The 25,238-nt window shown below is 37.0% G+C and overlaps 2 protein-coding genes across 3 annotated transcripts; both read left to right on the top strand.

Annotated features, from left to right (window-relative positions):
- The first annotated feature begins 8,303 nt into the window (after positions 1-8,303).
- On the top strand, positions 8,304-22,663 carry LOC131330888 (serine/threonine-protein kinase STY8-like). 2 transcript variants are annotated; one of them, XM_058364634.1, is made up of 6 exons: positions 8,304-8,503; positions 9,378-9,432; positions 10,242-10,352; positions 13,323-13,376; positions 13,449-13,691; positions 22,335-22,663. In XM_058364634.1, the coding sequence occupies exons 1-5, from the start codon at positions 8,355-8,357 to the stop codon at positions 13,671-13,673; spliced, it is 594 nt and encodes a 197-aa protein (XP_058220617.1). In that variant the 5' UTR covers positions 8,304-8,354; the 3' UTR covers positions 13,674-13,691; positions 22,335-22,663. The 2 variants fall into 2 exon arrangements, with proteins under 2 accessions (XP_058220617.1, XP_058220616.1); XM_058364633.1 differs by lacking the exon at positions 22,335-22,663 and having other exon boundaries at positions 13,449-13,800.
- Positions 17,016-22,663, top strand: LOC131330887 (serine/threonine-protein kinase STY17-like). The gene is made up of 7 exons (XM_058364632.1): positions 17,016-17,337; positions 18,678-18,792; positions 19,452-19,501; positions 19,972-20,026; positions 21,195-21,305; positions 21,947-21,997; positions 22,123-22,663. The coding sequence occupies exons 1-7, from the start codon at positions 17,165-17,167 to the stop codon at positions 22,345-22,347; spliced, it is 780 nt and encodes a 259-aa protein (XP_058220615.1). The 5' UTR covers positions 17,016-17,164; the 3' UTR covers positions 22,348-22,663.
- Positions 22,664-25,238: the final 2,575 nt, after the last annotated feature.

Genomic DNA, 25,238 nt, shown 5'->3' with positions numbered 1-25,238 from the left:
ATGTTGGTCACAAGTGCTAACCTTATGTTCAGATTCCCTTAGATTGTTTTAAAACTTGTCAGAAGTCAGAACGATATCAGGCCATTATGATTCATCTTGAGCTTTGAGGTTCTGTATAAGTTGAAGTGGTGCAGATGCACTCTCAGTTGGAATTGCCCAAGGAGTTGGGACCCGTGAGGCACGATGCCAGGGTGTGTCTTGCGCGCCTGGACATTAGCATTCCTAGCCTGGGTGTTTGTGTGGTTCCAGTTTATCACCACAAAAGGAAATAAAATTTGATTCCGGTGCAATTCCAATGGCAGAGAAACATGCACAACGTGATTATTGTCCCAAAGTTTCAACCAACAAAACAACCCTTTCTCACAAGGAGACCTGAGCTGTTGTGCTTTCAGAGTTTTAGTCAAGGTTATTGCAACTTGGGCACATCTGGGGTGGCTCTAACCGCCTCGTGTGATTCAGCTAGGTGACACTACTTCTAGACTAGCACTTAAAAGTCGGGAAAAGGAAACTCCTTTGGTGACCTACTTCAATTAGGAAAATGAACCCAGTCCATAGGTTAGTGTATTACATCTTTCTTGTTTTTGTTGGTAACATACTGCAGAAAGCAATCGCATTGCTCATCTCGGCAATCAATTTGTTACTCCATCCGTTCCTAAATAAGTGTCCGGCGCGCAAACCTAGGCCTTACAAAAGATGCATGTTTTTTGTTAAAAAATCTAAATTTTTTTCACAATCTAATAGAACTCATTGCTATCTATTCATTTGTGAAAAAAATTTGATTTTTTTAACAAAACAAATGCATATTTTTAAAGACCTAGTTTTGCGCCCCGGACACTTATTTAGGGACGGAGGGAGTAAAAAGTATGACAGGCAATGATAGATCCTTACCAGCTGGTTAGAGTCGGTTCAACAAATTTGAATCATTAAAAATACTTGTTGACGATCAAGATTATACTTGCCTTGTGCAGTCTAAACTCATATTACTGAGAAGCTAAGTCCTTCGAGAGAACAGATTTATGGAGCTAGTGGATTTGATGAAGCTAAAAGGGCAAGGGAAGTCCAGAGCTCAAATTCAAGGAGGTAATTTACGAATTAGGCTTGTAGAAATGGATACCCGGTCAGAGAAATCTGACCTGACGGACAACTGAATCCCAGATTCTATTGTTGTGGCGTTTATGTACATTTTATTTTCATGGCAATCTCTCTCTCTCTCTCTCTCTCTCTCTCTCTCTCTCTCTCTTTATGATAATTTCATGCTTCTGGCTTCTGGACTAATATCTTCTTTGCAGACTCTGCGTGTTAGGGTTGTGAAAGTGGACCCCTGCCTAGGGAGGCGCAGCAGGCCCTGCCCACTGTTTTAAACGTAAACGTCGACGTTTTGGTATAAAATAAAATCCAAACCTTTTGTATGCAATTCTATGGAGCAGAAACGTGATTATGAGAGCCTTAAAGGCAAAATTTAATTATGACTTTTAGAATAATATGATCAGAATAACTCTTTATAGCCGTTCAAACGGAGTGAAAATTGGAGTACTTAATTTTTTTAACCATAATTTTTAATATATAAACGGTTTCAAAAAAGTGCTCAAATTTTCACTCTGTTTGAATCGGTGTAAAAATCTTGTTATTCTGATTATATTATTCTAAAAGGTCATAATTTATTTTTATCTCTAGGACTCTCATATTAAGTATATGCTCTTTATTTAGGACCCTGTGGAGTAGAAATGTGATTACGGGAGCCTTATAAACAAAAATTAATTATGACCTTTTAGAATAATATGACAAGAATACCAAAATTATTGCACCGATTCAAACGGAGTGAAAATTTGAACACTTAAGTTTTTTTTAGACGGTTATATATTAAAAAATGTGGTTAAAAAATTAAATACTCTAATTTTCACTCCGTTTGAAACAGTACAAAGATATTATTCTGATCATATTATTCTAAAGAGTCATAATTAAATTTTGTCTTTAAGACTCTTATAATCATATTTCTGTTCCATAAGATTGCAAACGGAAAATTTAGATTTTTTTTATACCAAAACGTCGACGTTTAAAACAGTGGGTAGGGGCTACTGCGCCTCCAGGGGCAGCAGAGCCCCCAGGTCCTGTGAAAGTAGCCCCTTTTGGAGTGATTTGCATGCGAAGCTGCATTTAAGAACCGACATTGCGTCTTCCACCTTCCCTCTCTTCATAAGCCCTTCAACAACCATGTTCGGATCAGAGCGTGTACCGAGCCATCCAAACAGATTGCAATATTGGTTATACGGATTATCGGCAGGGATTATCTAATAATCAGATTTAGATTTATCGGGTTATAAAATTTCAAGAAAAAATCAAAAAAAATTTAGGTTCTCATATTGTTTAGTATTTTTTTCGTTTTACAGACCGGACAAATATTTTAGAAAAAAGAGAGTATTAATGTCGTGATATCATAGTATAATGACAAACTATCATGTGTCGTGCTAATCCTGACAAAAAAAAAAACACGGTGTACCGAGAGTAAAGTTGGTCAACATTTCCTATTATGAGCAAAATTCTATTCTATGTATTCTTTTTGAGTAATGACAAAATTGAACAGAACTATTATGAAAGTACGTTTTGGTCCGAATTGAGTATACTGGCAAAGCGATGAGAAAAGAGATGACCCCAAAATGATGATCATTCATGCGACACAAAAGAGGGCCAACAACAATCCTATTTGATGATCCGAGCTATTCATTTTATAAGTTTCGATTTGTTTGTCCTCCACGAAAAAAAAAATTCACTCAGACATTGGTATATAACTAAACGAAGAAATTTTATTGCAGAAAGATAGAGGGTTAGACTATGACGGTTCATTTCTCATTGTACAAATATGAATCGACCAAGCCTTTACTTATACCTTATCAAAATAGATTTTATGCATGAACGATAGACACATTGATATTAACAGTTCAAATCGTCAAATGAAACCAGTGTCGGTCTCATTTTGTGTCAAATGACAAATCACATAAAGAATTGTCGCATGAAAGATCTCTTGTTTCCAACGCTTGCCGGCTAAGCCCCTTAAAAAAAGAAGCCAAAACTTGCCAATAAAAATAATACCTCACGAAACACATGACATGTCCACAAAGATATGGAATCTATAGTGATATTCATCAGCACCCAAGTCCCAAAACTTTTAAAAAGAAGAGAAGAAGGAGACGACTTTTCATTAACCAAATGAAGGTGCATGGAATCCCAAGATACATTCTTCATTTGATCACTTTCATTCTTTTGTTAACAGCTCTGTTTAGTCCATGGTTTTTACTTATTTTTGTTGGGAAAAATTAATTTTCTAAATCACTTAGAAAAATTAATTTTCTAAATCCCTTAAAAACCATGGACTATCAAACAAAAAAAATTAATTTTGTTAAGTGGACTGTGAAACATGTTTACAAGTATAATTAAGAAAATTCTGATTAACCCGTTTTGAACAAACAAAAAATGTGAAAAGAGTACTTCAAAGGAGATTTGAGGTGATAGAGGCTGGTCTAGTTTTTTTTTTTTCTTTTTCTGTTAAGAGGGAAGAAGATATTATTATTACTGCATAGAAGAAGGGGCAAATGCCCTAACATCATCGAGGGCTAAGGACGATAACCATTGGGGAAAATTTCCTCTCCAGTTCATCGTTCCCGTACCTGATAGGAATTCCTTAGTCAATTTGTGGGCTACCCTATTAAAATTTAAAAGCCAGCTGAATACAATCTAAAATTATAGTATCACAGTCCGCAGAAGAACGTGTCTGATTCAAGTGGTTGGATGTCTCTTTATCCGGTTTAAGGTCTGGATTCTAAATCGCACAAATAGAGATTCTATACCCCCACAAACCCTTCCCCTCAGCCAAAGATTAGAGTAGATGTTTGATTTGCCAAGGTCAAAAAAAAAAAAATTAAAAAGACTATTCCAAAAAGATGGTAAAGTATGAGATCTTGAATAGTTGTCACCAATGAGAGAAAGATCCTCTAATGTGGTGATTTCACACGGATGTGATAGAAAATGACTCACCATGATTCTATTCAAAGATCAAGTCATTGATTTCGAGGTATCAATGAATTATGACGAGAGATATTCGTTAAAAGTAGGGCAAAAAATCGTTCTATTGTTTATAGAATAATAGATTATTTTGACTAACTGTGATTCGACAAAGTCTTTTATTTATATCAGATGAACCTGATTTTTTTTATATGAATGGCGTACACATAAATACATACAAAAATAAAGCAATTTGAACTTGTGAATGGAATCATCGAGAATCTGATTTTGCATCACGTAATCACAAGAGAGATCGGCAAACAAGACAAACTTGACTAACCAATATTGAGTCCACCCAAATTGGGTCCTACTAACCATTCACGGTGGTATAATAAAAAATGGATAACCAAAAGTTGGCGCATCAGCATTTGATTATTCATTTAAAAGGTTGCTAAGCTTACCAATATTGAGATTCACAATTGTCGTTTTTAGTCCATAACCAAAATAAGGAGTCCACAATAATTTCAATATCTTTCTCCCCATCTGTTTTCCGCCATTCACTTATCTTTATTTACGTTTTTTTTGGCAAAAATATATCGATTCCCTCCTTTAATTTTGGGGGAAAATCGGTGACTTCATTCCCTTCTGTTGTGATTTTTTTAATTTTTATTTGGAGGGGGATAGAAACGGAAAAGAATAGTGAAATGCCTTAATCCGGCGATGATGGGTTGAATGGTAGATGATCGAGAGATATGAACTTTACTTTTGGAGGGAATGAAAGAGAAATAGTTTGTGGTTAAAGTGGAAAAAATATAAAGTTGGCGAAGAAGAGAAAAAGAAAATACCAATTGAAACATGCATGTATATAAATTTTGGAAATAGTTAACTAATGTGATGTGGGGTCGACAAATTTTGATTATTGAAAAATGTTGCTAGTTTTGGTTATTCAAAGTCTAAAATTTGATTATTTCTAAGGATGTTAAGTTTGATTATACCATTGTGAGTCATTTTTTGCACAAATATTGTTAACTTTAAAAACAATTAATTTTTTATTATATCACTGTGGACAAGGATGGGATCAGGGGGGGTCTAGTAGCGGCGACCGCCACGACAAGAATTTTAAAAAATGCAATTATTATATGTAAAAAAAAATTTATGCCCAACTTATATAGTCTCGCCACCACTAAATTTTTTTAGTATACATTTCGCCACTGCTAGGGTAAAATCCTGGTTCCGTCCTTGACTGTGGATAGCCTAAGAAGGCAATGAAAAAAATGGTCCAGTAGTATAAGGCAAGATGATCAATGGAGGATCTTATTCTCTGCTCTCTTACGTATTAAAACCCTGTTAACAAATACGGAAAATCTCAAAACACCTCTCGAACTTTGACATTAATGTATAATAAAAATTACGACTTTGTTAAACTTTAATTAGACACATGAACTATTGAGGCGTTATCCAATTAGACTCATGCTGTCTAAATCCGTCAAATTACTAACAAAAAGGGAAAATGACGGCCAAGGACGTGTTTGATAATTAATACTCTTCAAGGACATTTTCAGCATTAATAAATATTTTCAGCATGTTCTTGGCGAATATTAATTATCAAAACACCTAGGATGTCATTTTCCCTAACAAAAACTGATGACCGGGTTATTTATTCTGTTATGTACCACCACAACCACCCCCTTTTGAGAGAGGAGAGTTAGACGGTGAGGAGGAGATGGGGGCAAAGTTGGATTTTGCCACATTCGCTTTCAGAGGCGAGTCTAGTGCCGGAGTTGCAGGGGAGGCCGCCGTGGAGGAACGGTTGAGGATCGGACAGCCGAGGGTGCACTTTTGGTCGTGGAGTATGAAGGGAGGAGAGACAGGGAGAGCGTCATCCAGGTCAGCATATAACGGGAAAAAAAATAAATCCTGATAAGCAATTTCCGTCAGTAATTTGACGGAGTTAGACAGCAGTGCCTAATTGAACAACGCGTCGCTAATTTAGGTGTCTTAATTAAAGTTTAATAAAGTTTGAGTTTCTATTAGTCATTAAGGTCAAACTTCGGGGGTTTTCTGAAAATTTTCCTACAAATAAGAGCAGTTTGAGGCTTGAGCGGGAAAGTGAAGCCAAATCCATCGCTTATATATTCTGGAGAGAGAGAGAGAGAGAGAGAGAGTATTCATACAACAAGAAGATATTTGGGCAGTTTGTGTGTACTATTTTGTTATCTGGATATTTTTCAAGTTGCGATGGGAGGAGACACGGAGAGTACTATCACTACGGCGACCGGGTCGGTGTCGAGTCATCGGAAGCGGGTGCAGAAGTCCGACGTTTATGAGGAGATATCTAAGAAGCTCAGGGCCTCGGAAAACGAAGAGGCGAGTCAACCAGGTTTCGAGGACGAGTTATGGAATCACTTCAATCGATTTTCTGTTAGGTACTCTCTTGCCCTACCTCTTTAATATATATATACAGAAATCTTCAGGCGAGGACCTTAAAATGAGAATCTTATATGCAGACCTCCTATTTCTCGCCTTTCCCGATCGAATTTCGATGATCTAAGCCGCTCAATGTGTTTAGAACGTGATTTTAAAGGTATTCGTGAGAAGTCGGCAAAAAAAAAATGACCGGGAAGGGCTTGATTTGAGCAGTTGTTATTTGAATCTATAGATAAAAAACAAATAAAAACTGCTCGGATGAAGCCCTTTCCGGTCTTTTTTTTTTTGCTGATTTCTTGGATGTACCCTAAAAAACACGTTCTGAACATATTGAGCGACTCGAATCATCGAAATTCGATCGGGAAAGGGAGATCCGCATTTTATTAAAATAAGGTAGTTCTTATACTCTATATTTTATATAATTTTAGCGAAAAAATTTCGCCCAAATATTGACTTTTTTTAATATTTAGCGAGTGTGAAAGTGTCTTTTTAAAAACATCCAAACAAACTAAAATTCACGAGCAAGGATTGAGAATGCGAGCTCAGTGCGAGAACTGAGAGTGCGAGCGGAGGGTCCTAATGGAGGATTATGTGACTAAGGTGTTCACGGCGGCAAGAGATGTAAGCATCGGAGGTTTTATTTTCCCTTTCCTACCATCTTGGCTCGGCAAGTAAACAAAGGACTGTTATGGCTTCTTTTTTCTTTTGAAAATGCTTACTGTACTGGTTTTTGCTAATCATCTTTTCACTTTATACCTTTCTATGGCTCTCAGCATCAGTGTGTTGAAATGGTTTTTCGGAGATGTTCTTTGAATTGATCCTTCTCGTTAGAAGGTTTCGCTTGTGGTGTTATTTTATGGAACAGTTGTAGTCCAAGACATTGGGATTTCTAATTTTATGAGAAAAGAAACAGGAGTTGTACTTTGGAACAGTTTTCTATTTGGTCGTTAAGTAAATTATGCTGTTGTCAATTGGCAGAGACTGAAAATTTTCTCGAATCTGAAATTTGGGTTCTAGGCATTCTACCTACTTTTGTACTCTAGCGATGGCTGATTCACTGATAGACTGAGCTACCTATTGCAGCTATGCAACAGATGTGAACGTAGAGCAGCCAGAAGATATTATTATGCACATGAAGTTGCTGCATCTAGCAGAAGAGTCTAATACTAGACCTGCATTTGAAGTCCGTATTGTGCAGGTAATCTGTGTCAAAGCCGTCAGTTAACAATTAGAACAACTTTGTATGTTTGGTTAGTTGTTGAAGTTAACTTTGTGCATCGTCGATATTGGTGGTGTTTGTACGGATTCTTGTTATCTGGCTGTTCCAAATCTTGATATATTGCTGCATATGCAGATAAATGAATGACTATATTCGTTACCAATTTCCTTCTTTTTCTTTCCCCTCTTCGTTGCTGGCAACATTTTGTGTAACAACAACTCTTTCATGTTCTGAGAAGTAGGGTAGCCTGAGTAGGTCTATGTATACCATCAAGTAGGTAGGTAGGTAAGCTAGTTAATAGGTGGTACGAGTCATAAGAGACATCATGAACTCATGGTTGAGTATATATCCTAAATAAATGGTAGACACATAACTCAACCTTTGCTTATTAGTCACTTGTAATTTTTCACATGACTTTTGCATGACTCAAATGTAGTTTACTATTTTTTTTCAAACTACTACTATCACTTTTCTTTCTTGCTCCTCCAATTAGACTTGTAACTTCTTCGCTCAGCTATATGTATCTCGGCAATTTCTCTCTTATTCAGGTTCCTGTGCCTAATGACTCTAACGTAAGCTGCGATGAAATTGTTCATTTGATGAGAAATGCGGATCTACAAACTTCTGATGATTCTACCAGGCAGAAGCAAGATAATAAGAATGCTATCTGAACTATCTCTTTTGGTTTATCAAAATTGTCCAGCAACTCTGTATGAACACTATTTCTGAGTTTCTATACTCCTTCACTTTCAGCAGTCGTCCAACATATGCCTTTGGCTTGTCACCAAGTCTTGAACTTGCACTTAAGGCTAAAGGATCAAATGGTCAAGGTGGAGGTGATTGTGATCTCCACTCTTTTCGGTAATTACTTCTGAAAGATTTGCTCCTGATTGAGGTTTTCTTTACATTTGCTAGTTCACAGAGTGTTTGTGGTTGATGTCAAATTGTTCTTTCCACATTTAACGCCAAGATTACTTCAATCTTGTTGGAGTTTGTCCCACATCAGTTAATTATCTCCTCTAAAACTAGGATATGAGCCTGAGTGGACTCTCCACTTATTTTCAATTGGTTTTGAGTTGGATACTTTAACATGGTATTAGAACTAGGGTTTCAGAGAATTTGTTCCCCCTTGTTTGTGCCATAAGTGCACCGTTGTCTCCACGCACGAGCATTGTAAAGAAATGTTATTGAGTGTGCACAAGTGTTGTGATGATTTGTATTGTTTCATCCTTCAATCTTACTGTAACATTGGGATTTCGGATTTCATCCCGGTGCTACAGTAGAGGCTTCATAACTAGTATTAGCTAGAGCTCCTGGTGTTTACTTGGTTTGGGAATTAGTAATTTAGTATTTAATGATCCTTGGGATGGAAAAGAGAGGTGTGATGATTATTTTTGCACAACTTTTGGCTCTTTTGTTCACTTGGTTTGGGAATTAGTAATTTAGTATTGAATATACCAATCGGAGCTTAACAAAGTACCTCTTGCAAAGCTCTTTTTTCCATGTGTTCTTATTGGGTTACCTTCAGTGCCAGATTATTTTGGAGATTTTGAATGCTGTTGTGTTCAGATCATATCCACGTATATGATGAATTTATCTTATTGCTGTAGAATTCTATTAATAATTTTTATGTGACATCGTGAAAATGAGTTGTAACATAGAAGTACGGTTCAGCTAATTCTGGAAGATTTTTTATTCATGATCCAGTGACTGTAAAACTTTCTGAACTATGCAGACATTTCTATGAAATTACAATTTCAACTGTTGACAAGCCAAAGCTCCTCAGTAAGGTAGCTAAATTTTGTTTATTATCCTTTTTGATGGCTCCTAAAATATTTGCGTCTTCTTATTTTGCTTGTCTTCTTTTTGGTGGACCAGAACAAGCATTTCTATGGATCACTTACTATGTATACAGCTGCACTGTTAACCACTGTGATGTAATTTGATTCCAAATCTAATTTTGCTGGATAATTAACAAGGGTTGTTATTGGTTAGAGCACTAAATAGCACAATTTTGTTTACTATTTTTCGCAGAATCCTTTCCTAGTATACTGTATAGTTGTACAGACGTCAGGCATTTTTTAAAATATGGTTTAGTGACATGCTGACAGTGTAATGCTTGAATTAATCTAACCGACGTATATAATGACTGTGAACGCATCATTTGACTATGTTAATCTTGCTTCCTTGCAAGTATACAACTCCCTCTACATCTTTTTGTATTTTATGTCTTCCATCTTATTACCTCAGTCTTACCTTTCTTTCAGCACCAGCCATTATGTTTTTTCATGGAAGTCCCACTTTTGGTTCTTGGGAAAACCCTTATTTCTGTAGGGCCACAATGTTGAACTAGTGCCGTTTAGAGGCCATGATTAGCCTTACTGCACTTGAAAGAATCATTTTAGGAGTTGTTTCTTACCTCTTGTTCACCATCTGTTTTCTTCATGATGATTAGTTTGAAAGCTATTTATCCAACTTCTCACACTTGTTCTAACATTATTCAATTGCAATTGTCCAGCACAAGCTATGGCAATTTGTTTTTGCTGTAAGTTGATGTTACTTAGTCAGCTTCTTAATCTGTTGTATGCTCACTTTTCAGTTAACTTCCTTACTTTCTGAGATTGGGCTGAATATCCAAGAAGCACATGCTTTTTCAACTGTTGATGGTTACTCCTTGGATACATTTGTTGTTGATGGCTGGTCATCCGAGGTACACTGCTCTTTCTTAGAATTTCTCCAATTTATATTAGTTGTGAACTAGAAACAGGATACATAATGATATAATGATGCGAGACGATTAATGAAAATGAATAAAGGAAGATAAAACTTTAGGCATTAAGGAAGTAATGATATCCCTGTACCAAAACCATATGTAAAATCAAACATATCTATCTACTACTGAATAGAATGAGTAGAGTCCTTCGAATTGGCTCTTCAAAAGATAATAGATGATAACCCTAAATTCTTTAATAGGATATCTTCTCAAATAACAACTAAAAGTACAAAGTATAATCCTAACGTCTAAAGAGATAATGATCAATGGATGATGATAACATAAATCAATATCCTCCTCAATCATATACAAATAGCTCACGGGGCCCATGGGATATTCCTTTCAGTTCCCTATCAGTTCTCCCCTCTGAGAAGAACTCGACTCTAGCGAGCTAGAACTGTGATCCATCATTAAAATCTTGAAAAGATGCATGAACAAAACCAACTGTGATCCATCATTAAATTCTTGAAAAGATGCATGAGCAAAACCATGTTTTTGGAAGAACATCTTACAGAAATGACTATTGATGGGGTCGGACAACCAATCTTATCTATCCAAATGCTTTCTTAAGATCAAATTTCAGCCCCCAATAATTTGTTGATCTACCAATATGTGCAATATTATCCGTAAGTTGAACTGTAAGCTATCGAACAATTTGTTGTTCTTCCCCATTGCTTCTAAAGTTACTGTGTTTCTTCTCTTTGTCCGAACCAAAATGTTGGGGGTAAGGACTTGGACTAGGCAGTACTCCTTCTGTCCCAATTTGTTTGTCCAATTGTCGAAATTCATGTCTTTCAAAAATATACTTATATCTTACATTTTATAATGTTTTTTTATGATTTAGTATAATAAAACTAATTGAGATCTATCAAACAAGACCCATATTGCATATTAAAAACATTACGAATTGAAAATTATGGACAATTCTTTGAGAGGTCAAACGCTCTCAAAAAGTCAAAAAGATGACAAACAAATCGGGACAGAGGGAGTAGGATACAGTATTAGTTTCTGGGATTTACTTGTGCAGCGGTTGTTTATTTTTTTATTTCGAGAAGTAGAAATTGGGTTGGAAGCCAAAAAAGAAACAAAGATTGATGTTTACTCTAATACCTAATTGTTGCAGGAGCAGCAGGACAATTAGCGTAAACAAATAAAGGAAGCTAAAACCTTGGGCATCTCTGTGCCTAAGGACCCCAAGGAACTACTAATATCCATGTATCAAAACCATATACAAATCAAATATATTTCATGAACTATTGTATAGATTGGTAGAATCTTTTGAATGGGCTCTTCGAAAGATAACAGAAGTATAAACATGAGCTAAATTCTTTATTATGAGAACTCGTCAAATTACTAAGTAAAATCCTAGCATCAAAAGAGATAATTTTAAAGGGATTAGGATAAATAGATAATGATGACATAAACCAATATCCTTCCTGATCATATATGAATTGCTCGTGGGGCCCATGAGGCACTCCTTTCCATTCCCTATCACATAACTTGTAGGCAAGTGGGCTATTTGTTTAGTGCTACTACTCTGCCATTTTACCTCATTTGGTATAAATTGCAAGTTGTTCTATTTTCATAGTTGGTTATGTCATGTGACACTTCAAGTCTTCTTAATATCTCAAAGCATTATAAATTTCATATTGTTGATTGGTAATACAATACAAACTGCAAGATCACAATGCAATGCTTTTTACATGTTAAGGTCTCGTGTGGAGTTAATAATACTTGATCGATCTTTTGTTCTATTTTTGGTGAAGAAGAATATTGATTTTCTGTGAAACTATTGGTCTCTATTCTCGAAATACTCCGGAAGTTACGTTTATTGATAACATAAAAGAAATGCTCCAAAGCAGATAAGGCTACCTGAAGTTGGATGCGGTGAAAAGTTGGATTGCGCACATAAAACTTGGTGGATGAATTAATAATTATCAAATACTCTTGCAGTTGAGAGTGAAATCGCATTTGCTGTTGTGAGAATACCTAATCTGTTGTCCTATGAGTCACAAGGCAATGTGCCATGGGAAGTCCTTCTTTATGGGTATAAGATCAAATATCTTAGGACCGGTGATGTTTCCAAGTTTCTTGTCTTTTACTGTTTTGTCAGGGTTACTTTTATTGGCCTCTACCCGGGCTAGGAGTAGCCTATGATGCTAGAACAAGGCCAATTTTGGGGGTCTGGGAGGAGCACCTCGTCCCTCAAGGTTTTTGAGATACTTATTGTATTTCTGGGGCGAGTTTCTATAAAAGAGAGAACAATAGAGCTTTGGGTGTCTGAGAAGCGTAATCCTTAGTGGATTTGTCCTCTCTCTCGCTGTCGTGGACGTAGGTTTGCGTACCATGTGATTGATTTTCTTTAGTTACTGTTTTGTGTATTTGGAACCATCTTGGTATTGCATAACAGGTGGATTATGGTGAATGCCTTGTATTACCTCCATTGCTATATGGCAAGGGCACTATAGGTATCCATCAAGTCATTAAAGTTCAACATTTACTTAGTTTTCAGTTCTCGTTTCTTCATAGATTTCACGCGCAGTCTTATTTTTAGTTTGTGTATGCGCATTAGCTATTTATTAGTTTCAGTTTATTGCGTGCAATTGTTTTTTCTTGCGCTTGCGAGGTTGTTAGAAAATTCCACTATGGATCTGCTTCTTTGTTGTTGCTCCTAAGTTGTTGATATTTACTTTTTGTATTGTTTAACTTTTTCCTACATAGCCTTTCAAAAAAACTTTTTCCTACATCGTATTCATATATATAGCACTGTTTTCTGATGTCAAATGGCCAGATTCCCATATATGTCTATCTTTAAGGGATTTTATTTTTTATTTTTTGAAAGTTTAAAATGTTTATCTTCTATCTTATTACAAACTGATTGACTCATTTGTCTGGTGGAAAATTTAGGAAAAAATGGAGCAGCTTAGAGATGTATTGGAGGGGGAAATTCCTAAGATTACGGTAAATAGTCTACATGCTTTTTTCAGTTAAGAATTTATTATGCATGTAATACAATGGTTATGTACACTTCAGAATCTATCTCGGTCCAAAAATCAATTCAAATCGCCTTCGTTGCTCTCTCGGATCAAGGATGGCGATACTGAGAACGAAAGGATCGCGTCACGCTTGAAGATCGAACAGACTGCGAAGGCTCTTCAGGAAGCGCAGGTCCTTGTGCAACTATTGGAAAAGGAGCACGCCTTGGCTGTTCAGGAAGACCTCGCAATAGCTAGTGAAGCCACTTCTTCTCTGCAGTAGGACCCATATGATGATTTGGTTTTCCTTGTAACATGTTGTTTGCTTTATCTTTTGCAGCATGGAAATGGGAAGTGTTATTACGAAGCTTTTGGGAAAGGAATAAAATTTGTGGGACAACTTTCTGTAATCGTCGATTACACTTTTAATCACGTCATTATACAACTTGCAACGTATTGAATACCACATCAAAACTTCATTACATCATGGATAGTACATCTTGATGAACTTAACATTGATTGGGCTGGTTAAGAATCAGTCGCCCACTCTTGCTGGCCTATAACAGGCAGCTTTGGCTGAGCCGAGTTTCTCATTAGTGCGGTTGTCGACTTCCAGACTAGGTCTCCAACTTTGAACTCCCTCGGAGCAACACCTTTGTTGTAGAATTTGACAACTGGCTCCCAGTACTTCTCTTCATGTTCCGCGGCCATTTCTCTCCTTTCCTCTCAGGCTTCTAAATCTGCCCTTCTTTCCTCGTGAGTCACTTCTGTTGCAAGGGCTAGTCTTGCTGAAAGGACACTTAGCTCAGCAGGTAGCACTGTTTCTGCCGCACATACCGAGCTGAAAGGGCTGACTCGCGTTGACTTTCGCTTGGAGGTTAAATAAGCCTATAGCACTACAGATAATTGCTCGGACCAAGTCCCACCTTTCTCGTCTAGTAACTTGCTCAGAATCCTGATGAGAGTTTTATTATTGGTGGCCTCCGCCTGACCATTTCCTTGAGAATAATAAGGGGTTGATGTGTGATGTTCAATCGAATACGATACTAGGAGCTATCGAACATGCTTGTTTATGAACAATCCAATGTTAGGAAAGAAGGATAGGCGTTGTATTCACAGAATGCTAACCATATGTTTAGAATCTCCAAGATTGTATTAGGACTTTTTAGAACGTCATCAGCCATTACTATAGTATATATTGAGCTTCAGATTCTCCAAGATTGTATTAAGACTTGTTAGAAAAGAGACACTTCGAATAAAACAAGGTCGGTAATCAAGATTCTCTCATATATATGGTGATCACTTGTGACACATAAAAGGGCCAACCATGCACATAATTGATCATGATCCAAATTATTCAGTTTATAAGTCTCAATGTGTTTGTCATCTATGAAAAAAAAAATTAAATCACTAGGATGTTATCAAACTAAACAAAGAAATTTTATAACATAAAGATAGAAGGTAAGACTACGACGGTTCATTTCTCATTAGACAAATATACATGAATCGACCAAGCCTTTACTTATATCTTATATATCAACCTGATTTTATACATGAACGATAGACACATCAATACCTATAAAATGAACAGTTCAAATCGTCAAATGAAACCATTGTCAACCTCATTTTTGTGTCAAATGAAAAAATCACATAAGAGATTATCACAAGAGAGAGATCTTAATTCCAATCCCATGCATGGTTTGAGTCCAACTTCCAAATGACAAACGCAAAGTACATGTACTTGCCGGCTAAGCCAAAAATACATGACACGTCATGTCTCGTACATGTACTTTGTGTACGAGACATGACATGCACACAAAGATATGGTACTTGCAGGCTAAGCCAAAATACATGACGTGTACACAAAGATATGAGATCTCTAGTGAAATTCATCAACACCCAAGTCCCAAAACTTCTAAAAAGAAGAAGACGACGACTTTTCATTAATCAAATGAGGTATAATAATCTCAAAGATACATTCTTCACTGACCAAATGAAAACTGTACGAGGATGGAATCTTATAAAGTCTTCATTGCCCTTACCGGAAGAGATCGTGGACAGAAAACAAGGGCACTGTCTCATGATCTCCTCGAAGGTGTTTGGTAGTTTAATCAGGACTAGTATGTCATTCTTTTGTTAAAGCTTTTTGATAGTCCATGGTTTTGACTTAATTACTATTTTTGTTGGGAAAATTAATTTTCTTTAAGATTTTTTGTTAGGACTACGTCAAAAATTAAATGCGATTCAAGTACCAATTGAGGTGGGTCCAAATGGGATTATATACTCTAAGTAAGGGGTTTAATTCATGAAAATATGAGCAAAATCTATTTTCAGGCTTCTCATTAGTGGAGGTTCTATACCGCACAAGGCCTTCCCCTCACTCAAAGAATAGAGTGGATGTTTGATTTGCAAAGGTCAAAAAAATTTGAAAAAACTATTCCAAAACGATCTATGAGATCTTGAATATTTGTCCCCAATGAGAGAAAGGATACGATCCTTTCATTCATGTGGTGATTTCAACATGACCTTGTGTAATGTAAAATGAGATCCGCACCATGATTCTTTTCAACGATGAAGCCATTAAATTTATTAATTTTGAGGTGTCAATGAGTCAGGATGAGCAGAAATCCGTTTAAAGTTGGTCAACTTGTATTTGTTTTTAGAATAATAGATAGTTTTTATACTGTTCTGACAAATATGATTAGAAAATATCTTTATCGATATCTGATGAACCTGTTTCTTTTTCTTTCTGCATGAGTGACGTACCCATAAATACTTAAAAAATAAAGCAATTCAAATTGATCAATGGAATCATAGCGAATATGCTTTTTTATCACATACGTAATCACATGAAAAATCGGTACAAAAGATAATAACAACTCAACCAATTAGGCTCTCCACATTAGGTCTAAGAAGGCAAGGAAAAAGTTTTCTACTATACAAGGCAAGGTGATCATTGGAGGATCATTCGACTCATGCCTCTTACATATTAAAAGCACGTTAACAAATACTCCCTCCCTCCGTTTCTAAATAAGTGTCCAGCGCGCAAAATTGGGCCTTAGAAAATATGCATATTTTTCATTAAAAAATTTAATTTTTTTTTCACAATATAATAGAACTCATTGTTATCTATTGATTTGTGAAAAAAATTTGATTTTTTTATCGAAACAAATGCATCTTTTTGAAAGCCTAGGTTTGCGCGTCGGACACTTATTTATGGACGGAGGGGATAGGAAGGATTTCAAAATACCTTCTCAACTTTGAACTCTGGCCTTCAATGTTTAATAGACACTCGAACTTTGTTAAATTTCAACTAGACACCTAAATTATCGATATGTTATTCAATTACACTTTTGCCGTCTAATCTGTCGAATTACTTACAAAAATTGCTGACATCCAAGTCAGCATGTAATTGTTAAATAAACCTTAATCAGACATTTCGGTTAGCAAGTTGACGGCGGATTAAGACGGCAGGACCTAATTGAAGAGCGCCTCACTTGTTTAGGTGGCTAATTGAAATTTAACTAAACCTGGATACCTGTGAGACATTAAAAAGTCAAAGTTCGGGAGCATTTTGAAACAATCCCTAACATATATAATGGCAGTTTGAGGCTTGAGCGGGAAATTGAAGCCAAAGAGGAACCCCATTGGGGTGCGCATTGCGCCATTAACGTCCGGCCAAATCCATCATTTATATATTCTAGAGCAAGTGAACAGAGAGAGAGAGAGAGAGTGAAACCAGTCATTTTCTCTCACTGTGTAGTTCAAGTTGCGATGGGAGGAGGCACAGCGATGGAGCCCGTGTCGAGCCAGCCTCGGTGGCGGATGGAGAAGTTTGAGGTTTATCGGGTGGTACTTCAAGGACTCAGAGATTCGGAGAACAAAGAGGCGAGTCAACCAGGTTTCGAGGTCGAGTTATGCAATCACTTCGATCGATTTCCTCCTAGGTACTCTTGGCCGCTACCTCTTTGATGTGGACGTGTTCCTCTTGGCCCTGCCTCTTTAATTTCGCCCTTTTGCCGCAATCTTATTATTCTGTTTTAAAAGAGAAGATGCAAACGCAAATTCTGTTGAAACTTTCCGTTTGACGGCCAAGAGAATTGAGGAAAAGAAATGGAGAACAAGAAGAAGAAGGGATTTAATTTGTAGTGATGCTTGGTTTAACAGGGAAAAAAAAAACATGCTGCTAAATTCAGCAAAAAAAAACACAGAGCAATTTGTTGGGATAAATTCGATCCCACTTGCAACGGAAGCCTAAAAAAAAAACACGTACAAAAAGAACACAATAATTATTACGTGGTAGAGAAAGACATTCCACTACATATGAAAAATAAGAGATTACAAAGTGAGATGAAAAAGCACCCTTAAGCTCCTAACACCATGGCTCTACACAATGTTTTTCACACACCGCCACATCTCTATTTTTTCCTCATATTTACTCTCCTCTCAACTCATGACTTGTGTACCTGGCAACTCCCGAAGGAGCCGCTCTCTCACCACACTTTCTTCTCTAGAATATTTATAGGAGATGATCTTCTTGGAAGAAAGCACTGATTTGCCCCTTGGACTACTTGAGAAGAAGCTTCTGGTAAGTAGGCACTTCAATCATCCATTGGGACTATGAAAACAGTAAAGGCAAACCCTTGACCAACCTTCAAATTACTCCCAATATCTAAGGCCTTAACTCCAACCAGCCCTTCCCAAAACCATAGTCAATAAATTCACAACCCATTATTAGTTTTTCCCTTTCTTTAACGCATTATCACATGGGCAAAAAATCCAACAAACACCCCTTTTTTGCTATTCATCTTGTTCTATGTTCACCTAAGTCACATACTGCGCGAGTGCGGAAGTGTGTTTTGAAAACATCTCAAACAACTAAAATTCACAAGGATTGAGAGCGCGAGAACTAAGAGCGCGAGCGGAGAGTCCTAATGAAGGGTTATGTGACTAAGGTGTTCACAGAGGCAAAAGATATAAGCATCTAAAATTTTATTTTCCCTCTCCTACGATCTTCTCGGTGTTAGTGAGTTGAAATGTTTTTTCGGAGATGTTCTTTGAATTGATTGTTCTCGTTAGAAGGTTTGGCTTGTGGTGTTAGTTATGGTAGTTGCAGTCCAAGACATTGGGATTTCTCATTTTACGAGAAACGGAATGGGAGTTGTACTTCGGAACACTTTTCTATTTGGTCTTAAGTAAATTATGCTGTTGTCATCCACAGAGACATTATGTAGTGTAACAGATGCGACAGCTGATTCACTGATAGAATGAGCTCTACCTGTTGCAGCTATGCAACAGAAGTGAATGTATTGCAGCCAGAAGATGTTATTACGCACATGAGGTTGCTGCGTCGGGCAGAAGACCCTACTACTAGACCTGCATTTGAAGTCCGTATTGTGCAGGTAATCAGTGGCAAAGCTGTCATTTAACAATTAGAACAAATTTGTCTGTTTGGTTAGTTGTTGAAGTTAACTTTGTGCATCGTCAATATTGGTGGATCTTATCTGGCTGTTCCAATCTTGATATGTTGCAGCATACGCAGATAAATGAATGACGATATTTGTTACCAATTTCCTTTTGGCAGCTTGTCAAACCTCTTCATTTTGACTTTTTCTTTTCCCTCCTTGATGTGGGCAACTTTTCGTGTGTTAATTTTGTATGTTATCTTGCTTGAATTCTTTTATAATGGAGAACGTTCTCCTATAACTCTTCCATGGTGCTGAACATCTACTCTTATATATTCTGAGAAGTATGGTAGCCTAAGTAGGTCTATATTTATCGTCAAGTATGTAAGTAGGCTAGTTGCTAGGTGGTAAACAAGGACTGTGGTACGAGTCATAAGAGACATCATGGAACTCATGGTTGAGTATATATCCTGAATAAATGGTAGACGCATAAATCAACCTTTGCTTATTAGTCACTTTTTATTTTTCACATGACTTTTGCATTACTTAAATGTATTTTTTTTTTATTTTTTTCGAACTATATGCATCTCTGCAATTTCTCTCTTATTCAAGTTCTTGTGTCTGATGCAAACTGCGGTGAATTTGTTTATTTGAAGTTCAAGAGCAATGTGGATGCACAAACTTCTGGTGGTTCTACCAAGCTGAAGTAAGATATTAAGAATGCTATCTAAACTCTCTCTTTTGGTTTAACTTTGTGTGAACATTATTTTCTGAGTTTCTATACTCCTTGAATTTCAGCAGTCCTCCAACATGTATTAGCTGGAGCTCCTGGTGTTTTATTTCATTACGCAAAAAGATCCTTGGCATGGAAAAAAATCATTTCATAATTATTTTTGTAAGAACGACAATGCTATCAAAGTACCTCTTGCAAAGCTCTTTCCACGTGTTCTTGTTGAGTTAACCTTCAGTGCCAGGTTATTTTGGAGATTATGAATGCTGTTATGTTCAGATCATGTCCACATAGATATAATCTTATTGATGTATGCAAGTTGAATACTTTTAATATTTTTTATGTGACATCGTGAAAATGAGTTGGGACATAGAAGTAAGTTTCAACTAATTCTGGAAGAATTTTTATTCATTATCCAGTGACGCTAAACTTTCTGAACTATGCAGACAGTTCTTTGAAATTGCCTTTTCAACGGTTGACAAGCCCAAACTCCTCAATCAGGTGGCTAAATTTTGTTTATTACTGATATGATTCCTTTTGATGGCTCCAAAAATATTGGCGTCTTCATTTTTTGGTTGTCTTCTTTTTGGTGGACCAGAAGGTCCAGAACAAGAATTTCTATTGGTTACTTGCTATGTATACAGCTGCACTGTTAACCACTATGATGTACTTTATTCCAAATCTAATTTGCTGGATAATTAATTAGGTTTGTTTTTGGTGAGAGCACTAAATAGCACAATTTTGATTACTATTTGGTGCAAAATACTTTCCTTTTTTTGAACGGCAAAACAAAGTTTCATTAATCTTTGAAATTGTTACAAAGACTAAAGGGAACAATTATTAGATGGCATCATATGCCTAAAAAAAGAACAATCTTGTGCCAATATGAGACCCAATCCCGAGATTGGCAAGATGCCAACCAAAGAAATACCCCTTGGGACAAGCCCACGCCCAAAGGGACAAGCCCACACCCAAAGGGCCAAGCCCAGAACACCATAGGACAAGCCCAAACCAAAAGAAACCCTAAATCTATCAACAGGCACAGAATCCTTTCCTAGTATACTGTATAGTTGTACAAACATTCGGCACATGGGAAAATATAGTCAAGCGACATGCTGATAGTGTAATGCTTGAATTAATCTGACAAACGTATATAACAACTGTGAACGAAATCATTTAACTATGTTAATCTTTCTTCCTTATAAGTGTACAACTCCCTCTACATCTTTTCGTATTTTACATCTTCCATCTTTATTACCTCGGTCATACCTTTCTTTCAGCACCAGCGATTGTGTTTTTTCATCGAAGTCCCATTTTTTGGTTCTTAGGAAAACCCTTGTTTGTAGGGCCACAATGTTGAACTAGTGCCGTTTAGAGGCCGTGATTAGCCTCACTGCACTTGAATGAATCATCTTAGGAGTTGTTTGTTACTTCTCGTTCACCATCTGTGGTATCTTTTTCTTCATGATTATTAGTTTGAAAGCTATTTATCCAAATTCACGTACTTGTTACTTATCAACCAAAAAAAAACCTTCACATACTTGTTCTAACTTCTAACTATATTTGATTGCAATTGTCCAGCACAAGCTGTGGCAATTTGTTTTTGCTCTAAGTTGATGTTACTTAGTTAGTCGGCTTCTTAATTTGTTGTATTTTGATCACTTTTCAGTTAACTTCCTTACTTTCTGAGATTGGGCTGAATATCGAAGAAGCACATGCTTTTTCAACTTCAGATGGTTACGCCTTGGATGTATTTGTTGTTTATGGCTGGCCATCCGAGGTACACTGCTCTTTCTTAGAATTTCTCCAATTTATATTAGTTGTGAACTAGAAACAGGATACAAAATGATGCAAGACCATTAACGAAAATAAATAAAGGAAGATAAAACTTTAGGCATTCATGTGCCTAAGGTAGTAATCGGTAATGATATCCATGTATCAAAATCATTTTCAAAATCAAATATTTCTTCTCAACTACTGAATAGATTGAGCAGGCTCCTTTAAATAGGCTCTTCAGAAGACAATAAATGATAAACCTAAATTCTTTAATAGTAACTCCTAAATAACAACTAAAAGTACAAAGTAAAATATTAACATCTAAAGAGATAATGATCAATGGACGATGATAACTAAAAGTACAAAGTAAAATCTTAACATCTAAATCTTATCATTTAGTTATTCAAGGTTTTACCAGATGTCTGTTCTTAGTTTGTTGCTCCTGAGTTGTTGATATTTGCTTGCTGTATACTTTTACGTTTTCCTACATTGTAGTCATATAGCATTGTTCTTTTGATGTCAAATAGCCAGATTCTCATATATGTGTGTCTTTAACAAGGGATTGAAGGGAAAGCTGAGAATGTTTCTGTTGTATCGGTATTAATTACAAACTGATTGACTCGTTTGTCTGGTGAAAATTTTTAGGAAACAGAGCAGCTTAAGGATGCATTGGAGAAGAAAATTCCTAAGATTGAGGTACCTTGTCTACATACTGTTTTTCACTTAAGAACTTATTAGGCATGCAACATAGAAAACTTCAGAATCTCTCGAATCTATCTTGGTCGAAACATCAATTCAAATCGCCTTGGTTCCTCCCTCAGATCGAGGACATCAATACTGCAGACAAAAGGATTGCATCACGCCTGAAGATTGAACAGACAGCAAAGGCTCTTCAGGAAGCACGGGTCCGTGTGCAACTACTGGAAGAGGAGCATGCCTTGGCTGTTCAGGAAGACCTCGCCATAGCTAGTGTAGCCACATCTTCTCCACAGTTGGGCCCAGACGACTCTGTTTTTAAGGACGTCTTGATTAGGTTTTCATTGTAATATGTTGTTTGCTTTAACTTTCACAGCATGGAAATGGATTATGTACTCTATGTATTATAGCAATCCCCCTTCATACCTTATCCACCCAAAACATTATCCGCCCGACAAACAGGCCGTTATGAGATTGTCAACGGCTATTATACGCCAGCAAGAGTGGGATGGTTTCTTAATCGGCCCAATCAGTGTTAACTTCATTAAGATGTACTATCCATGATGTAATGAAGTTTTGACGTTGTATTCAAATAAGTTGCAAGTTGTATAACGATGTGATTCAAAGTGTAACAGATGAGTTACGAAAGTTGTCCCAAAAATTTCATTCCCTTTCCCAAAAGCGCTGTATTATTCTATTCTACATTATTTTCATAGTATATGTACACATTCCATTCAAGCTCCAAACCTTGATAGCTACTACATTCTCCCGCTTCTGCTTCATGTAACTAAGGGTTAACCAACACAACAATCCTATCATGCAATAGACCTGAGCCGTTTATGCTTTCAGAGTTGTAGTCAAGGACTCAAGGTATTGCAACTTGGGCGCATCTAGGGTGGCCTTAAACTCTAGGTATGATTCGCCTAGGCGACACTACTTATCATGTGTTAGTCAGGAAATGGATCCCCTTTGGTGATCTACTTAATAAGGGAAATGAGTCCAATCCATTGTAACAGTGTATTATATCGTATCTTGTTTGGCTTTAAAAGGAGATTTTGCCCAGTTCAGGATCTCGTGTACCACTATTACTTTGCAAAGTGCCAAAGTTTGTCTCCTTAGCCAGCATCCGGCCGAGATGGGAAATAGAGCCATGCAAAGCTTGATGACCCCATTGGAGTACATGAATACGTTGCTGCATGTGTTCTTTCTTAGGGCCAGCGCGAACTTCTCTAGAATTAGTGAACACTTCGCGGTGTGCACAGAATGAGCTATAGAAATGAAATCTGCATGGAATCATGTTCCTCGTGTTCTTACCTCTGTGGCACTGGTAATCTCTTCCAACTTTTCATAATGGGATATTTTTATAGTCCTTGTGTTAGTTTTCTCGTTTCTGTCGTATTTGTTTCAACTAAAGTTTTTACTCCTGCATTTCTTTGTTTTCCGATAATCTGTTGTCTCCTCTCTCTTTTCCTTCAGCAACATGTCATTTCAGTGTTTCACCGTCATTGCAGAATCGAATAGACCAGAGGATCATCCATAGATTTCATACTGATGTGAGTTTTTCCATCCCTGATTTTCACTAGTACATTGTTTTCCTCTTCTTTACTCGTTTTTTTTTATAAATCGCTTTGAGGGGGTTTTGACTTTTGATGCGGTCGTTTCATGGCCGGATTTTTTTCTAAACAGATTATTTAAAGTCCCTTGCGTTTTTGTGGCTGGGTAATTTGATATTTTCTATCAGAGCTTATTGTGTTCTTAGCTGTCCTGATGTATACCCAGTTTGGCAGAACCTTTACGATTGCCCGTTAGTTGGCTGAGGTTCTCAAACGAATCGAGTGATTTAAACCCAAGATCCTTTTTCCCTTTTTCGCTTTTGTTTCCAAATTTGACTAGATCAACAGCAGTTCCAGTTCTGATCATTGGATGTTTTGGTATGGAAAATGTGGACGGCCTTTCAACTGCACTGGCATTGGACAGCCAAGACTTTTGGGGGGGGGGGGGGACGGGGGGATGTATGGAGCTTGTGGATTTGGTGAAACTGAAGGACAAGGGAAGCCCATAGCCGCCCCGTTTGTTAACCCTCTTAGCCTTTAGGGTGGGACTACCAATTCCAAGGGACTACCAATACTTTGTTTGATAATTCAAAATGAGTTTGGCCTATGAATTCAATGAACTAACAAGCCAGGGATTAGAAGGTATTAGAAATACCCTGGGGAAGATGGTAATAGTCCAAACCCAGAATTTTGCATAAGTCCACTATAACAGTTTTCAAACCCATCTAGTCCACTTCTAAACTTCATAACCTACTAAGTCTACTAGCTTACAAAAATACCAATATAACCCTCTATATATAGCCTTAATCACTACATGTAGCCCTATATATACCCCATTATATGTAGTAGTTTTTTGAGAGAGAGAGAGCATCTCGTTCCATCCTCCTGTCGTTGTTGCCTTCGCCACCGAGCGTTGTCAAAATTCAAAGGAATGAAAAAAAAAAATGAAAAAAAGCCGGCAAGGACATTTTTGTCTTGTATTAATTCATTTTTGGCTTGACAAGGGCCCAGTTTGGCAACACAAAAAATGAAATAGAATAAAAATACATTTTTTAGTCTAAACCAAATAAGGCCTTTGTCTGAGTGGACCTAGTGGGTTACAAACTTGAGAGGTAGACTTGGTGTTTTACAAACATGCTACAGTGAATCTTAGACCAATTTTTTATTCTTATTACCAATTCTTTCTATCAATCTAATCCTATCATCTAATCTCATCTCAAACAAACATACTCATTACTAATCCCTTCTCATTATCAATTTCAATTATAATCTCATCTCCTTATGAATCCCATCCATCTATCCCTCCCTGTTATCAAACAGGAAACAAGGTAATTTATGAATTAGGCTTGTCAATGGAGCCGATTTAGTTTGGATGTGCTATGATCCGAGTCTGAATCCGACTACAATCCAATTTGATTCGATTCGATTTGAACTGATTGTAGAAGCAATCCGGGTATGAGTCGATCCAAATTCGCAGCCAGCATAATGGATACCCATCCGATGCGACTGACATTTGAATCCCAGATTCTCTTGTGAAAGTTAGACCCTTTTCGGAATGATTTGCACACTATGCTTGCAATCAAGAACCAACATTACGCCTTCCGCCTTCCCTCTCTTCATAAGCCCTTGGACGACTGCGTTCGGATCTGATCAAACATCAAGACAGTCAACCCCATTTCAATCGGGTA

Source organism: Rhododendron vialii, chromosome 6a, assembly GCF_030253575.1.
Source record: "Rhododendron vialii isolate Sample 1 chromosome 6a, ASM3025357v1".
NCBI classification, from domain to species: Eukaryota; Viridiplantae; Streptophyta; class Magnoliopsida; order Ericales; family Ericaceae; genus Rhododendron; species Rhododendron vialii.
This window is presented reverse-complemented; position numbering and strand designations above follow the sequence as displayed.

What these genes read in the sequence shown, in the direction of transcription:
- LOC131330888 (XM_058364634.1), top strand. Translation starts at nt 8,355, where the DNA reads ATGAACACTATTTCTGAGTTTCTATACTCCTTCACTTTCAGCAGTCGT. An exon ending in TGTGATCTCCACTCTTTTCG is followed by an intron (nt 8,504 to 9,377) that starts GTAATTACTTCT and finishes TGAACTATGCAG; the next exon opens with ACATTTCTATGAAATTACAA. An exon ending in GGGAAATTCCTAAGATTACG is followed by an intron (nt 13,377 to 13,448) that starts GTAAATAGTCTA and finishes TGTACACTTCAG; the next exon opens with AATCTATCTCGGTCCAAAAA.
- LOC131330887 (XM_058364632.1), top strand. Translation starts at nt 17,165, where the DNA reads ATGGGAGGAGGCACAGCGATGGAGCCCGTGTCGAGCCAGCCTCGGTGG. An exon ending in TTTATGGCTGGCCATCCGAG is followed by an intron (nt 21,306 to 21,946) that starts GTACACTGCTCT and finishes GAAAATTTTTAG; the next exon opens with GAAACAGAGCAGCTTAAGGA. An exon ending in AGAAAATTCCTAAGATTGAG is followed by an intron (nt 21,998 to 22,122) that starts GTACCTTGTCTA and finishes TTCCTCCCTCAG; the next exon opens with ATCGAGGACATCAATACTGC.